Raw genomic sequence first — 17,874 nt, forward strand, 5'->3', positions numbered from 1 at the left:
ACGATCAGTTTATCTGCTTCCCAGCGGATAATTCTGAGGATGCTGACCTGGCTCGCAAATTTGCCGAGTCACATACCTGCCCAGAGTGGAAGGGTGGCTTTCTAGCAATTGATGGCTCAACTATGAATCTTTTTACCAAACCTGGTTACTTCAGTGAGACATTTTATGATAGGAAATCCAAATATTCTCTTGGCTGTCAGGTATTTTTTTTTAAATCTTCATGTGCAAAAATTAATTTAATTCTAGGCAGTCATTTTACCGCATAATCTTCTCGTTGTTGATTATTCTCTGGGTCATCCTGGGAGTGTCCACGATGCATTTGCTTTTCGATCTACTCATCTTTATGAAGAGCATGCTGACCTTCTCCCTGATGGTCATTGGGTTTGGGCAGACAGTGCATACCCATTGGAGCCATGGTGTATTGCTCCTTTTAAGAAGCCTCGCAATGGGAGGTTGACAAAGGACCAGAAGTCCTTTAATTATCATCTCTCTAAGGTTTTTTTTTTGAGGTTTATATTTCAGTAAATTGAATTTTTTTAGATCCATGTTCGTGTTGAACACACATTTGCTGTTTTGAAGGGACGGTTCCAGTCCCTTTGAGAGCTCCGGTTCAGAATTCAGGCTGAGAAAGACCTTGAGTTCACTGTGCAGTGGATCAAGTGTTGTATCATCCTGCACAACATGATTATTCGCTTTGAAATCAAGCATCACAAGAGAGATGGGACATATGAGAGCTCTCTAAAGTGGGCTTGTGAAGAGGGGGAAGATTGCATTGACCAAGAGGTTGAGTATCCAGATGGTGAAGAAGTTGTTGGGGACAGGACTTATGAGGGCACTCCAGGACAAGCTGCTAGAGCAAGGCTGATGGATGCACTCTTTGACAGTCCTCACTCAAATGCACACCATAGGGAAGGATGACAACAATAGTGCTTGATTAGATATGTACTACTACCAATATACCTGTACAGCAAAAGAAAACAAACATAACAATGACAGTAACAACAAAGGGCATAGTAACAATAACACAAATGTAAGCATAGTGACAACATCAACAAGTAAGAGACAACGAGCAACAACAAACGGAGACGATGAGCAACAAATAGAGACAACAAGCAACAAATGGAGACAATGAGATGATGATGACAAAGACAATGAGACAACTCACCCAACTCCTCCATCTAATGCCACATTGCTGGCCTGCATCATTTGGTGGAATTGAATCTTGAGTCGCAGAGTCTCCGCTTCCTTGTTGAGTACTTCTGAATGTGCTTGGTGGATGCAAATGTCCGTCTCACGAAGGCGAATCTCGGTGGCTTTCACCTCTTGCATGCGCTGATGGGTGACAGTGGCTTGGGAGGCTTCGTGCTCGTGGCTGGAACGAAGCCACTCATACTTTTTAGTGTCGCAACTATGCTCGCTTTTAACCTCGAGCTTTGTGAGGAAGCAAAGGTGTTTGCTGTCATGGCGCGACATCACATCCGAGTGCATGCTCTCAATCTCGTCTCTCACCTGTCCCACCTGCTGTGACACATCCGACTTCGCCTTCTTCTTCTTTGAGCTGCCAGCACTATTTGGAAGGGAGGTCTCAGGTGTCAGAGACATGTGGAAGTCCGATGACGAGGTAGTGTTGTGCGTCGTCAATGATGGTGTCGATGCGCTGCGCGACATCTCCAATGGCAGTCTGCATCAGCTCCCATGGCTTGAGGGCTTCTGCGCCCTAAACACCGAACAGCTGTTGTATGCCAATGCTGGAGTTTTTGCTGGTACCTCGAATGGTTCTGGAACATTGGGAGGAGGAGATGGTGTTGAGGGGAGCTGACACTTCTTCCCCGCAACTGGGGAAGTGTCATCGAGTATCATGTCATCGTCCTCGGCAGGATCCCCCAGGCACCTATCAAATGAAAAATTATTTTCGGCATCATCATCATCTGATGGAAGGCCGGGAAGATGGACTTTGGGAGGGGGATAGGATGAAGCAGGAGGGGGTTGTTGCAGCACCACTGGTGGATACTGGCCGCCAGCAAGTATATTCGCGTTAGGAGGTACATGGGGGGCATAGTGCAGGGGCACAGGATATGATAAGTTTGGGGGATGCAATAGCTGAATGTTGGAGGGATGCGATGGCTGAATGTTGGGGGGATGCAATGGCTGCTGAGTGGCGCCGAAGTATGTAGAGGAACCGGCCCCGCTATTCGACTGAACAAGGGAATACAGGGCACCAGCGTGATCAACGCCCGGTTTTGACGAGTGTGTGGTCGCAGCCATCGAAGGATTGGAGTGCCAGATGGTATCAAGATCCTTGTACCACAGCAGCTCCAAAAGTGCTGCATCTACAGCAATCGATCAGCCAATAACCAAGTAATCGAGACTGAGGACTCACCCAACAGGTTCTTTGCCTGACTCCCTTCAGTTGGCATCACCCCAGCGCCCGTGCTGCCAAATGACGCTTTGACCTTCTTGTATTTGTTCCTGAGACTGCATAAAATTTAGTATTTTTATTAGTAGAACAAAAAAAACAAAAGGACTTGCGTGGTGATGTGACTGCCAACAGCATCGCAGAATTTTTTGGGATTAGATGAATATGCGGCACCGTACTTGGGGTGATCTGTAAAGATGATCTTGGCGAGACCACCGTAAATTTGCCTGTCTGAGCCCAAGGGGCTATCAGCACCAGTAGCAGCCATGGACTTTTTTCCATCTGAATAAAACAAAATCCTGCAATCGGCAGGGTGAGTACTCAGATAATTCACTAGCACGTCAGTAAGTCCATGGTCGTTGTGCCACTGAACAGTGAACCGGGGTCCAGTTGATTCCCTAGGTGTTTTTGAGCGAGGTGGTCCATCAGATATTATGTCGTCGTCGTCCATTATGGGCGAATGAACGAGAAAGTTCGCTCTGAGTCGTGCAGAACTGTTAAAAACGTGCTCAAAGGTCAGATCCGAAGGGCTTGGCTTCAGCTTGTGCGCTGTGCCCCTTACCCGAGTACGTGCCCCTAACTTCCGAGGGCTGTCGAACGATGTCTGAAGGTTACCGGACGATGTCCGGAGGGTGTTGGGCGATGTCCGGAGGGTGTTGGGCGATGTCCGGAGTCCGATGTCCGATGCACAGGAATTCCGGCGGACGTTCGGGAACAAGAGATAAGACTAATCCGGACGAAGTCCGAACTAGAAAAGAAACAGCAGAGGACTACCAGAGGTAGAGGCGGAGGTGACAAGTCTATAGGAATCGATCCTAAGACGAGCAGAGGCTGATGAGAGAGAAACTCAAGTCGGACGGAGGAGGGAATGAGCAGAGTCTAAGATGATATTCGAACTAAGGATGTACATAGATTCTACAGGGTTTATATACTACTAAGGACTTATCGGAGAACAGAGACGCGCAGTCCAAAGCTATACAAAGCTGTGGATGGAGCGTATAGAAAAGTCAAACACTAGTCTATCGGAAAATAGTAAATGAACCCAGAGATTAGAACAGATGAAAATAAAGGCGGAAATGAAATGAGGTACGGAAAATGATATAGTCCAACTGGAGTAGGAACGTACAAAGGGATAAGGCACGGAAGTTAGACACAGGTCGGATCTGGACATGGATATACGTCGGCCGGATCTGGACTTCCGGAAATGATGTGTGTGATAGGTCCGGGTCCGGAACACGGGATATGACAGTATCCCCCCCTTAGGGCCGAGCCCACGAGGCTTCTGATTCAGAAGTCCGGTCCAGAGTTTTATGAATGCGAGATGATGGGCAGAGCTCGTAAAAATAGCACTGAAGCATATAAGTAGGCCGGAACGCCCAGGAAACATTTAAAACTTTCCCCCTAACTCCTATTACTGCTTTAACATGTCTAACTCCACTTCCGGCAACAAGAAGTCCGCCCGGCAACTCCTCGAAGAGAGGCAGGCGGAAATGGTCGCCGAAATCACGCGGCTCGAGGTGGACGCTCAGAGAGAGGCGGAGGAAGAAGAGCGCAAGCGCAAGGAGGCGGAAGAGGAACGGAAACGGATGGAAGAACAGAAGCGGAAAGATATTGAGGAGACTCAGAAAAGGTTGGCTGAGCGCGAGCGTTTGGCCAAGGCTAGGGCGGATAATGCATCGGTAGTGAGTCGGATGAGTTGTTTTGTGATTTCCGGAGTTTGACAGGATGTCAGTCTTCCGGTCCGGCGGATCCGGAGGTCGCGTGTGAGATGTGCATCATCAGACGCAAGATTTGTACCTGGGCAGTAGCATCTAAGATGCCTAGGGTGAGTTTATTGTTTTGTCCGGATCCGGATGATTACTGATGGTTCCGAAAAATCCGGACTTGCGACCAGTGCCGTGCGTCCAAGGAGAAGTGCGTCGGCGGAAATACGCCTGTCAAGGCGCCGGCTGGCAAAGGAAAAGGCAAGAAACGTGCGCGTCCGGAGGGATCTCCGAGCCCCAGGGGCAAAGGCAAAAGACATCAGCAGAGTCCAGAGGACCTTGACGACGACATGGAGATTATCTCCAGTCCCGGGACGGTTATTGGGGAAGGGCAAGACTGGACGGAGTACGACGACCAGGCCTGGGTCGCAGCCACCAACAATATTGTGGCGGAACTGGCCCAGACGAATGGGCTGATGGAGAGGGGTATTGCAGTGGCGGAGGGAAGTAGAGCTGCGATGGACCGGGTGAGTGAGACCATGCTCCGGTTCATGGAGGAGCAGAGGGAGTTTTAGACTCTCTTCATGGAGAGTCTGAGGGGCGGTTTCCGGATGCATGTAGAGGATGCTCCAGAGGAGGAAAATGCTGAGGAGGCGGAAAAGGAGGCCGGCGGATCCGGCAGAGATATGGAGATGGACTCTTAGGTAGTCAGATCCGAAGTCCAGATGTTGGATGCCTAAATAATGTACATATATGCATGTCCTTTTTACTCTGTGTTAGAAGTTGGTCCCGGCTTATCCGGATATGCCAAGTGGAAATCCGACAGAAGTTCCGGCGCATTTCCGAGTTTGGTTGCGAGTATCCAGGAAGTTTCTTCATCTGTTCCCTCGTATCCGGCCCAACATACTAAGTATAGCAATTGGCAGTGACGTCTCCGGCGGTCGATCTTGGAGTCCAGGATTTCGGAGATTTCGTATTCCAGTTCTCCGTCGACTAAGACCGGAGGCGGAGGAGGTTGGATGCAATTGGGAATGGTATTCGGAGTTGCAGGTTCTAATTGAGAGACATGGAAGACGGGATGTACGGACCGCATAGCGTCCGGAAGATGGATGGTGAAAGAATGAGTGCCAGGACGAGCGATGATGTCGAATGGACCGAGATTCTTTTCCGAGAGCTTTTTCGATGGTCGGGTCGAGCGGAAATATATTGCTTTGACAAAGACCTGATCTCCGACCTTGAAGTCCAGAGTGGGTTTCCGTCTAGCATCCGCGGGTCCTTGATATCGTTCTTGGGCATAGGACATTTCTTCTTGGAGGAATTGGTGAAGCTCATCTAAATCTATAGCGTAATCCCAGGCACGGGCGGAGGAAAGATCACGCTCCGGATGTATGGAAATGTTTGGGTGATAACCCTTATTGGCAAAGAATGGGGAAACTCCGGTGGTAGCACTCGGAGAGTTATTGTATGCAAACTCAGCCAAGGGTAACAGTTCCGACCAATTATCCTGCTGATAGTTGCAGTAGATCCGGAGGTATTGTTCTAGAGTTTGGTTAGCTCGCTCGGTTTGTCCGTCACCTTCCAGATGATATCCGGAGGTGAAATGAAGGACCATATCTAATGCTTTTCCGAGTGACCGGAAGAAGTGGGATATGAATTCCGTACCGCGATCGGAAGTAACATGGGACGAAACTCCGTGTTTGGAAAACACATGGAGGAGGAATAACCGGGTGAGGTCTGGAGAGGTGATGGTGTCGTAGGTCGGAATGAATATGGATTGCTTGGATAGTCGATCTATGACTACCAGGATAGCGGTGAAGCTGGAGGAATCAGGGAGTTGTTCGATGAAGTCCATGGATATAGAATTCCACGGCTTCTCGGGGATGGGAAGTTGTTTCAACAATCTGTATGGTTTGTGCCTCGGAACTTTGGCTCGGGCGCAGGTTGTACAGGACTTGACATAGTCCTTCTCATATGCGCGGATTCCAGGCCAAGTATATTCTTGACGGATAATTTCCAGGGTCCAGTTCTGACCGAAATGTCCGGATAGCGGGTGGTCGTGCGTATTCCGGAGCACTCGGAGACGGAGGTCATTGGATTCTGGAACATATATACGGTTGTCGCAATGGAGGAAACCACTCTTGTCCACTGTCCATCTCGGGTCCGACAGACCCGGAAGATGACTGGAAGCGATAGGGTCATTAGGGAGGGCGGACAGAATGTCCTTATGAAGCTGCTCGACATCCATCAGTACAGCTGTCCGGAGCACTGGAATTGCTAGGTGTGATGCCCGGAGGGACAAAGCGAGCTGTTCTGTGGTAAATATCAGCCGGAGGTTGTGTAGATTAACTTGAGCGTAGTCCTTATCCCCCTCTTTGGGGTAGATGTCCCAATGTCTAGTTAGGCAGTCGGGCTTTGCTCCGAGTTTTCCGGGTCGGAACCGGATAACAAGGTTAAACTGATGAAGATATTCCGACCAGCAGGCTTGTCGGCGGGTGAGGAGTTTTGTGGTAGCGAAGTACTCAAGGTTTTTGTGATCCGTGACGACGTCTATCAGCTCGGCAGAGCCTTCAAGGTAGTGTCGCCAGGATCGGAAAGCTTCGTAGATAGCTAAAAGTTCCTTATCATGAGTGTCATAGTTGAGTTCTGGAGCTGAAAGGGTGTTACAGTGAACTACGCTGTCCCCTCTGGTGGAACACGACACACCTTGTCATAACAAAGGGTCTGGGAGTAAAAGGCAACTGGGCAGAGCTCCTGGTCCGGACATACGATAGAAAGTATTCCGGCGATGGCATAATCAGAAGCATCTGTCTCAACAATGATAGGAACATCCGGCATCCAGTGCATAAGCACCGGAGCCGTAGTAAAGGCTTTTTTGAGAGTTTCGAAAGATTTCCGGCAATCCTCGGAGAAATTCCAGGGAGCATCCTTGCGGGTGAGCCACATAAGCGGAACCACAATAATATCCGAGTAGTTAAAGATGAAACGACAATAGAAATTAGCGAATCCGAGGAACAATTGAATATCCTTGACTTTCCAAGGTTCTGGCCAGTCGCAGATAGTCTGGACTTTGTCTGAGGACATTGTAAGTCCGGCCGGAGATAGGAGGTAGCTGAGGTATTCTACGGAGTTGGAATGGAATTCGCACTTCTCCGGTTTAGCATATAGACGATGCTTCCAGAGGCGTCGGAGGACTGCAAGGACGTGTTGCTTATGGGATGCAAGATCTGCGGAATAGATGAGGATGTCATTGAGGTACACAATAACACAGATGTCAAGCATATCGGCAAAGATGGTATTGACAAAGCGCTGGAAAGCCGCCGGAGCATTGGTGAGACCCTCCGGCATAACCAACCATTCATACGAGCTGTAGCGCGTCCGGAAAGCAGTTTTCCACTCGTCTCCTTCCGCCATCCGGACTAGATGGTGAGCGGACCAGAGGTCAACAAACAGGACAGGGGCTCCATGCGGAGAGGATGAGGAACGAAGAAGTCCGGTCGCAATATTCTCATCAAGGAATTTGCGAAGAGCTACAAGCTCAACCAGAGAAAGGGAATAGATGGTGCCAAGGGGCAGAGCCGCTCCTTCTTCCAATTTGATCTTCAGATCATAGGGACGATGGGGAGGGAGCTGTCCAGCTTTGCCCTTATCAAAGACATCCGCATACTTGTGATATTCCGAAGGGATTCTGGATAGGTTCGGAGGTTCGGAGGAAAGTGTAGTGGAGCGGAGATTGACACCGGACGGACGAACAAAAATACTGAACTGGACCGATCTCTCTAATTTACAGGCCCGGCAAAAGGCAACTGCATTGATTAGGGAAATATTAGGAACAGCATTATCAGCGGAGGGACTCGGCGAGGTTGAGGAAGGGAATTCTGCCGGAGCCGGCGGAAGTTGGGTCGGAGGGGTTGGAGGCACTCCATGAGGAGTCAGACGGAAATCGATGCTGCCCTTTACCCAGTCAATCAACGGATTGTGTCGGGTGAGCCAGCTATATCCTAGAACGATGGAACAGGATGAGTCCAGCGGAGTAACATAAAATGTTTCGGAGGTAACCACGCCGGTCGGAAACCGGATCGGTAAATCTACTGCCTCTGTAATAGTGGCATTAGAAGTACCATCAAACAGATGGAGCGGAAGCGGAGGGATTGCATAGGTTGGAATGTTATTTTCTTGGATTAATCTGGTGTCTATAAAACAATGAGACGAGCCACAATCTACAAGAGCCGGAAATGGAGAGATATCGGGAAAAGTAGAAATTGAAACGGATGGTACTAGAGAGTTCGGATCGGAAAAGGAAATAGCATTGAGACGTAGCTCCATTGCACGGGTTGAGTCAACACAACCCTCATCCCATGCGGAGTCAGGAGGGTCGCGGACTAATTTTTTGTCTCTTCCGAGACCTCTGGTTTGGCTTCAGGAGTCACTGTGCTAGCACGACCTTTGGCCGCACGGGAAGTGGATTTCAGGCAGTCCCTGGCAGTATGACCGGGTCCACCGCAGAAGAGGCAGAGCTTCTTCTCCATACGCCTCTGGCGCTCCTCGGAGGTGAGTTTGCCATTTTTTCCGAGCTTGGACATCAAGTCCGGAAGTTTGGCGGAGGAGGAAGCCAAAGCATTTCCGGATTTTCTGCCGGAATATGCTTTCCGGTCAGAAGTCGAAGCTGACTGCTTAGCAGGAGGGGTGGATGCGGAGGGTTTGGTTTCGCGGGAGACTTCTCCCTTGCGTTCCCAGTATCGGGCATTGATAGTCTGGGTGAGAGTTTTGTATTGGGAAAGTGTAGTGGGTCTCCCTTGACGACTGATTTCGTCTTTGATGCAAGCCGGAAGTCCATTGTAGAACTGACGGCACAAAGCTCCGTCACCCCAACCGCGGACTTGGGAAGCTAGCCGCTGGAACTCTACAACATACTTGTTGATGCGCTGTCCATCGCGCATGTAGAGCTGTTCCAGCTGCATTTCTGCATCTCCGACCGGGTCATGAGGTCTGAAGTTAGTTTGGAGTTCTAACATGAACTCGGAGTAGTCATCCATCCAGTTTCAAGGTATGATTGCGCGAAGTTGACTTTAGTTCGGCCAGTACGGAACAATTTCGGCTTAGCTTGGAAGTTAAGCTCACATTGGACAAAGAACGCCCGGAGCTTCCGGGGCTCAGTGCCGTCAAAGGTATCCGGTTCTCGGACTTTGACTTTAGAGTCACCAGATCCGGAGAATTGGCGGTTGTTACGCGCCAGGTTATTGATAGCTTGGGATAACCGAAGGAAGACCAGGTCCTGCGGACCTAGACCTTCGTTTTCATCGTCGGTCGGGTCTTCTGGAGGTTCATCATCCGGATCTCCGCCACCACCTCCCAGCGGGTTGCCACCTAGGATAAGTTCATCGTCGGAATCATTGTGCGGAAGATTTCCGGCGGGTGTGGGGGTGGGGGTAGACAGATGTGGGCGATTCATGAGTTGAGAGATGCTGGAGGCAGTGCCTTGCGCACTAGTGCGGCACTGCGAGAAACTGGTAAAGGCATCGACTATGGGAGTAGAGTCGCGTCGGGCTGTTACTAAACCCGCCGCATTAATAGTGGTCTGCGCCCGTGTAGGTGCCATGAAAACAGATGTAAGTATACTCGGTAAGGTGTGAGTTCAAATATACTGTTAAGAACATGCTCAAAGGTCGGATCCGAAGGGCTTGGCTTCAGCTCGTGCGCTGCGCCCCTTACCCAAGTATGTGCCCCTAACTTCCGAGGGCTGTCGAACGATGTCTGAAGGTTACCGGACAATGTCCGGAGGGTGTTGGGCGATGTCCGGAGTCTGATGTCCAATGCGTGGGAATTCCGGCGGACGTTCGGGAACAAGAGATAAGACTAATCCGGACGAAGTCCGAACTAGAAAGGAAACAGCAGAGGACTACCAGAGGTAGAGGCGGAGGTGACAAGTCTATAGGAATCGATCCTAAGACGAGTGGAGGTCGACGAGAGAGAAACTCAAGTCGGACGGAGGAGGGAATGAGCAGAGTCTAAGATGATATTCGAACTAAGGATGTACATAGATTCTACAGGGTTTATATACTACTTGTCATATCCCGTATTCCGGACCTACATCCGACAATATTCCCACGCCTCATCCGGACTTTCGGACGCCCTATCCATGTCTCCAGTCCTCTACCCATCCGGATCCCTGCACCTCTGCACATCCACATCCGCGCATCCATGTCCAGATCCCTTTACCTCCGTACATCACACCTCCATACCTCCGCAGCTAGCCTGCATCATTCATCCTTTGTCCTATTGCCCTAATATCATATCCCGTATATCCACGCATCTCATCCGGACGTCCGGTCCAATCCAATCCAATCCAATCCAATCCGATATACGATAAGCTTCCTAATTCATTTCCTGTGCATATAACGTTAACACAGCCTATTCCTCTATTCGGTATTCCTTGTCCTCGGTATCTCGGTTATACTTACTACCGGTACACTTACTGATCCGTTAACCTGTGCTTCATTTCCGACTCGCGCTTGATAACTTTGCTTATGCTTCATACATAGCCTCGGACGCTTGCTTACTGATCTTTCCGTTATTTCCTTAGTATATAAACTCTTGTATATGTCCTGTAGTTCCTCAGTCTGAATATCATATTAGTCCTCGCACTAGATCTCACTCTAAGTCCTCATATCAGTTCTAGTCTATCGACTTAGTCAATATCCATCTCGGGCCTAGGGAGAAATTCCCTAGGCCAGAGCTCCGCTTATCCGCTCATCCGATCCTCCGAAGTTTCCGGACGTTCATCCGAAACTTTCCCACGGTCCTCCGGACCTATTCTGCTTCGGACTTTGTCCTTGCAGCCTTTCCTCTGTTTGCTTCTACTTAGGACGTGTCCTAAGTAGCCATTACACGTATCTGTATCAGGACGAAACCTCATCGTAATTTCCGGAAGTTCCTCCGGAACTTTCCCGCACTCGTCCGGAAAGTCCTTCCGAACTTTCCCACGCTTCGGATGTCCTTCGGATGTCCTTGGACTTTCTTCGGACATCATTCTGAAATTAAGGGCACATACTCGGGTAAGGGGCGCAGCGCACAAGCTGAAGCCAAGCCCCTCGGAATCAGTCCTACCCTTTGTGCACGGTCTTAACACTACTGAGGACTTATCGGAGAACAGAGATGCGTAGTCCGAAGCTATACAAAGCTGTGGACGGAGTGTATAGAAAAGTCAAACACTAGTCTATCGGAAAATAGTAAATGAACCTGGAGATTAGAACAGATGAAAATAAAGGCGGAAATGAAATGAGGTACAGAAAATGATATAGTCTAACTGGAGTAGGAACGTACAAAGGGATAAGGTGCGGAAGTTAGACGCGGGTCAGATCCGGACATGGATATACATCGGCCGGATCTGGACTTCTGGAAATGATGTGTGTGATAGGTCCGGGTCCGGAACACAGGATATGACAAGAACGACGAGCAGGAGGCATGAAGATTTCAAGCTCCGCTTACCATGCCGGTCTGACCTTCAACAGCCGAACTCTCTGAAACACTTTCAGCCGAGAGTTCAAAGGGTGTTAAGCGAGTTTTCAAAACCTATTTTGAGTATCACTATAGTACATAAGATCAGTCAGTTCTACATTCTTTGAGTAGTATTTTGACAAAAGTCAAATTACAAAATATGTAACAGTATCATTGAATGTATTTATTTTCTCCCGTCTCCCGTTGTAGATGAGGAATATAAAGGGTAGGTAAATAGGTAGTATGAGATATACTCAGATGGTCCTCTGTGCGCGAGCCAATGTCGGCCCAAGGGGATTGCTACTGAGAAGGTTCCTCTGTATGTATAATTGGAGGGAAACACTGAACCGGGCGCTTAGTCAAGCCTGGTAAGGTGCGCAAACGTGCGGAAGCGCTAACAAGTGCTTATCGAGTGACGAGGTGTGATGGCGTGCGTATGGGTGGAGCGGAGCGACTCTTTTAACGAGCCGGAGGACAAGTAACAGAGGTTCTAGAAGGGCGTGATGACAAGCACTCGAGTATTCCTTTAGATATTCTGATATGTTTTGGGCGGCTATAACAGAGAATTTAGACTTAAAGTCCAATGATGTGCGGGAAGAAAGATGTCATTTCTACAACGAGATGCGGATATATATATTCTAACTATGAAGTGTTTAAGTGCTGTCAATCGCTAAAGCGAACTGAGAAGCGAAGCGAATACGTGATAACATGTAATGAGGGTCTATAACATACAGAATATATGCACAAGCGCCGGAGATATGTCAGAACATGAGAAAACAGATAGGAATACGCACCGACGAACCGATCGGACATGGAATGGATGGACGGAGGATGGGGAATGGAACTGAAGATGCACGCGCCAATGCGCAACCAAAGCGCCCATGTGCGCAAGCGGCTGATGGAGCGCTGAGAGCACACTAGCAATATATGTGTCGCGCTGTATCCGGTAGGTGATTAGAACGTTGGGAATTTAGACCTCTACAAGGCCACAGAGATATTAGTCTCTACACCGTCTCCCGTCTCCCATTTTCCCATTCCCATTCCCATTTTTCTGTCCTCCCATTCTCCAGTTTTTGAGTCTCTAAGTGGTCTTTTTCTCCCTTTTGTTATTTGTTATTTTTTCATAACCTTCTGTCATTCATCTCCCAATCTCATTTATTTCATATTTGTTTTCCCTGTCTGTAATTGTATTATATGTTGTTCCATTATTTGCTGTATGTATACAAATACTATCATAACAATTACAGTAGGAAAAAAACTTAAATCTAATCACATATCTGCCTTGCCCTGCTCAAACACATCTTTTTTTCATTATTTAATGTCATGTACATATACAGTTACCAAGGTTGTGCTAAGTTCCCAAAGGGCGACACTATTTGAGTTGGCACTTGAAAACATGTGACAAAACCACACGAGTTTCCAAATCAAGGTTAAGCAAGCTAAGCGCAAACCACATGGCCTTTAGCGAAATAGGCAAAAGCTACGTGAGCACCTGATCATTCCCAAAACCATTCTACTTTACTTCTTAGATTGCATATTCACTGTCGAGCATTTTTGGTGTCTGCCTATGTGTTGATTATGGCAAGAAGAAGCAGAGCGCACTCAGCCAGCTCCTGCAGGAGATTGTGCCATTGTTAGGTGACATTACTGCCCTGGACTGGGTCGGAAAGTCATCAGAGTTCAATAGCTATCTACCAGCCAACATCACTTTATATGGAGCCCCACCATGCAAACTGCCATCTCTATCTGAAGATGATATTCAATCATTGATCTCCTCACTGCGGAGTATTGTACCTCCACAGTCGGCTTTGAAATTATATCAGACACTTGACTACCAGACTCAGAGCATTCACCATTTTGCGTACCGCAGGTTGCATCTGCCTTGCATTGTAATCCTGGTCACAGAAGCAAGGTGGAGGCCAGAACATGACTGGAATACATATCACATGTATGAACTCAAGTCAGAGGGGCTTTGCAACCTGCAGATCACCACAGAAGACAAGTTCATCTTATTCTTGCCAGCAAGGCTGCTGCCCGCCTGGCGGATGATCTTGCAGCCCATAGCGTTATATTAATACATCTTGAATGGACAAGTCACAACAGCCCATAAATACCGATACATACTTTTCTATAACTATCCAATTGTCCAACAGGATGTATCCTTGAGGAGAATCATTTATAGAAGCTTTGGGCACTTGCCAGCTTACAAATCACTGCCCAACTGGGATTATCAAATATGTGACCACATTTTCAGCCCCACAGCATGGGAATTACCCCATAACACCCAAAACATCAACCATTTTGGGAATCTCCACAATATTAATTATTTTCACACCCTCCCCACCTCACTGCAGCTTCACCACTACACCACAATAGGTCCTCCTTCATATATAAGTAGTAGTTTGGAATATATGTATAATATAATATAATAGACCATATTTTTTGCTCATTTGTGTGCCTGCTCCTCCTCCAGAGACCATTTAACATATAATAGAATACAGAATAGGTTCACATTTTTTCCCATATGGTAGGGAAGTGTCCCAGGTGATTCAGAACATGTTTAGGAGTATACATGAAGAGATTCCCATCTTTATTTTACCTCCTGGAACCTTCTACATCAATAGATATAGCATATATATGGGAAAAGAGAAAATATGTTCTCATTCTATTATTTCCAGGTGGATAGACTTCAACAAATGATCCCCAGCATCCATTCAACAGTAGAAACAATGTATCAGGAGCCCAAAATAGGTGATGTTTTGGGTGTTGTGGGGTAATTTCCACAGTAGGTCAAAAATGCAGAGTGTAGGAATAATGTAGCTGAGTTTTGAAGTTCTAAAGGCTCAATGTGGTGCAGGCACCATTATGCATAAAGCTGTCAAGGTGGTGGGATCAGCAACAACCATGCATAACCAGGGATCTCTTATCAGCCAGGATGATGCATAAATATGATAGAATAGCCTATTCACCAACAGTGCATGAGATTGAAAAGTATTATCCTATTGTAATGTACATGATATAGGGACTTTAATGACACAATAATGTAGTATACAAAACAAAATAGAATAAAAACCAACTGGCGCAGTGGAGCACTGTGACAATGTGACAAAATAGTGTGCTCATCTGAGGGTCCATGTGATTCTGGGCTAGGGGAATATAGCTACAAGCAAAGTAAAGAGAGTGAATTAGTACTAGTAGACTTTAATGTAGATAATTAGTTTTATGATGAGTGATGAATAAAAACAAAACTTACAAATAGCATGTTATACTCACAGATGTTCCTGGAGGGACCCCTTCAAGGCCAATAAGTGGATGAATTTGCAAATTGAGGTCCACAAAGAATCTGATGAATGCAGTGAATATAGGATGTCCGAGAAGTATAACCATATATCGAGATACACCTGCAAGTACACCTGCAGATGCTGACTCATCTGACCATGGGTCTAAAAACTGTAGCTTATATGAGTCCTAAATCCTGGATACAACTTACCAAACCATATAGCCCAAAAGATAGAGAAAATGAAGGAAAGAAATTGGACAGGACCAACTGGTCTTCCTTGCTAGTCCCCAACCTCTGCCCATTGTCTTACTAGGATGTGATTGGCAATAAAATCACTGGTTCTCACTATCCTCTACAGTCAACGGTTCAGACAAATACCAACAGTTGATAATGTGGTCGTTCGTGGGAGGAGGTGTAAATAGCAGGGTCATTCTAAACAAACTTCTAGTGACTTTAGGTGTGTTGAGACAGTGACCATTAACTGGCTTGATGCAGTGCTTAGGACACTAAAGATAAAGGCTTGATGCAGTACTACAATGCTACTAGAAGATAATTGCAAAAGTATGCAATATGAAGATGAAGATATAGTTCACAATGGTACACAATGAATCAGAGTAATATCTCGTAAACACTCCCTATTCTCAAAAATTAGAGGAGATCAAACTAAGCCTCTAACAAAATCAAATTAACCGAAATACATGGCTTCAAAACTAACTTCTCTGCTGCTCAGGCACTCACAATGAGTATGATGCAGAATCAGAACAGAGTACACCCTCTTGATGTAGTCTTAAAGCAGCCAAGCTCTTAATATTATTGAATAAAGTGCTAGTCTTATTTGTTATCATTCTAATTGTTAAAAATATGTAAATTCTCCTCACAGAAAAGGTATCCTGTGTCTTTAAAGAGAATGTGACAAAACTACAACTAGATGACTGATAACCATGTACCAGCTAGTGTGATTCAAGGATTGGCTCAAGGTAGGCCTCAGAAGATCAGTATGTTGTGGGAAAAGATGACAAAAGAATGGAGGGAATAAACTTAATGTTCACTCAGATGTTTACACAGATGTAGGGTGAGAAATTCAGGAAGATACTCAAATTCTCCTCTCTTTCTCTTAAAGGGGGATTGTCTGTCCTCTCAGGAAGATTGTCATTATTCAGAGGGGAAATAGAGCCCCTTATATACTACTCTAAATGTGGCTGTGTAACTATCTAAATAAGGAAATATGGCTCATAATGACTCAAACTGAGTCATTGTAGAGATGTCTTATGATAACTTGTTCACTCCTCAAATATTCTCATCTATCAACTTTCTTCATTCAAATTCCTGACTAATCCATCTCATCTTACTAATCCATTTCATCTGACTAAGCCAATAATCACCTATGAACTGTTGATACATTGAAATGTTATATTGAATATGTTTCAGAACATACAAAAGAAATGTAAAGAATGTGTGAGAAAAATTGCTGAGTAATATATTATGGTATGTTTGGAACTTATCTTTGAATAGCATAAGTATTAATTGAATTATTATGTAGTGTTGTGGGTTTGTTATGTCTGAAAACTACTCAAATCAAATCATAACATGTTATAGAAAATTCTTAGTAACATTGTAGAGTACAGTAGAGGATATCAAAGCTCAAAAGGAGCCATAACCATGCACAAAACAAGGTTGGTGCGTGTCATCGCACATCAATTTTTGATGCCATACTTTCCCAATGCCGGCATGGAGTACCACAAGGTAACTTTGATATTGGTACTACTGTAATGAGACAACAATTGCTGGACACTACACAAAGTAAGTAACCAGCAATATAAAATGTTGTGGTCTTGCGTGGTGTAATGAGACAACAATTGCTGGACACTACACAAAGTAAGTAACTAGCAATATAAAAATGTTGTGGTCTTGCACAGCCTAGTCTGCTATACTTGCGAGACAAGTGCATTCGACCAGAGGGGTTCACTGTAAGGTATTAGAATAATTAGCTATATGAAAAGGAAGATAGTCTGAAGTGCGGGAAACAAAGTCTGAAGGTATAATTACGAGTCCAAAGGTAAAACATCAGGTCCGATGTTTTTTGGTTTTTGGTTAGTGGGTTTCATCGGGTTACATCGGATTAGTGTCAGGAATGTAATGAATGTCGGGGATAGTGAATGGCGGATTACTGTCAGTGTTTTCGGAGTGTTTTCGGGTAATGAAAGGATGATATTGCAGAATTCAACGAAGAACTACAAATATCAGATGACCTCCTCCTACTCAGAGGTAGAAAGGTAGATAAGTAAGTAGGAGGTATGCGAAATATATAGTGTCTATGTAGAATTTCTGAGTGCTATAGGCGAAAGTAGTAGCGGTAGTCCGATGTCCTATGTAATAAGACATGTGGTACTGTGGACATGTAATAACACGGTCTACAGTGTTAGCGATGTGAAAATAGATAACTGCACACCTAGTGGGGATAGATATGACAGGACAGGACATAGGGAGGACAAGTGCACGGGAAAATATCAGGTCCAATGCGTGGGAAACATTGGGTCTGTCGGATAAGTGTCGGACTATGTCGGGTTAGCGTCCGGTTAGCGGATAAATGTCGGATTGAGCGGGTAAGTGTTGGATAACATTGGGAAGTGATTCGGGTGTTTGACATGCATTGGGAATTAGCTGAATACGTGCTCAGCGCGAGCCTGAGTGCTACACCGGTCCCCGACACTTTGTGGTCAAACCTGATATTTCATAGTTCTTAGCTGACATTGCAAATATTACCGCTCTTTCTATCTGAAATACCTGTTGTAGAGACTTGTTGAAGGTACAACAATTCAGATGGTGAGTCTGAACAATGTTGGGTCTTGCAGAACCTAGCTGCTATTCGACCCTAAAGGGTTTCTGGACCAGGCTCAAGGCTCAGAGGAGAGGAAATATCATGAAAAACTGCTTAGTACTCTGACTCCTACTGGTAACTGGTGAAAAGAAACTTGCTTATG

General features: G+C 46.3%; 4 protein-coding genes across 4 annotated transcripts; 2 read left to right on the top strand and 2 right to left on the bottom strand.

Moving 5' to 3' along the window:
- Window positions 1–1,161: 1,161 nt before the first annotated feature.
- Window positions 1,162–1,602, bottom strand: HD556DRAFT_1450659 (uncharacterized protein; the record flags this gene model as incomplete). Its single annotated transcript, XM_041307797.1, has 1 exon — window positions 1,162–1,602. One exon carries the CDS (start codon window positions 1,600–1,602, stop codon window positions 1,162–1,164), a length of 441 nt encoding a protein of 146 aa, XP_041153010.1.
- Window positions 1,603–1,686: 84 nt separating this feature from the next.
- On the bottom strand, window positions 1,687–2,867 carry HD556DRAFT_1450660 (uncharacterized protein; the record flags this gene model as incomplete). Its single annotated transcript, XM_041307798.1, has 3 exons — window positions 1,687–2,330; window positions 2,381–2,475; window positions 2,518–2,867. 3 exons carry the CDS (start codon window positions 2,865–2,867, stop codon window positions 1,687–1,689), a joined length of 1,089 nt encoding a protein of 362 aa, XP_041153011.1.
- A 10,200-nt stretch (window positions 2,868–13,067) lies between these two features.
- On the top strand, window positions 13,068–13,688 carry HD556DRAFT_1457542 (uncharacterized protein; the record flags this gene model as incomplete). The annotated part of the gene is made up of 2 exons (XM_041308152.1): window positions 13,068–13,097; window positions 13,143–13,688. The coding sequence occupies 2 exons, from the start codon at window positions 13,068–13,070 to the stop codon at window positions 13,686–13,688; spliced, it is 576 nt and encodes a 191-aa protein (XP_041153012.1).
- A 3,341-nt stretch (window positions 13,689–17,029) lies between these two features.
- HD556DRAFT_1314227 (uncharacterized protein) lies at window positions 17,030–17,857 on the top strand (the record flags this gene model as incomplete). The annotated part of the gene is made up of 6 exons (XM_041300898.1): window positions 17,030–17,062; window positions 17,098–17,174; window positions 17,311–17,427; window positions 17,463–17,496; window positions 17,687–17,716; window positions 17,753–17,857. 6 exons carry the CDS (start codon window positions 17,030–17,032, stop codon window positions 17,855–17,857), a joined length of 396 nt encoding a protein of 131 aa, XP_041153013.1.
- Between the last annotated feature and the right edge of the window lie 17 nt (window positions 17,858–17,874).

This window comes from Suillus plorans (genome assembly GCF_016647745.1).
Source record: "Suillus plorans strain S12 chromosome Unknown HD556scaffold_109, whole genome shotgun sequence".
NCBI lineage: Eukaryota > Fungi > Basidiomycota > Agaricomycetes > Boletales > Suillaceae > Suillus > Suillus plorans.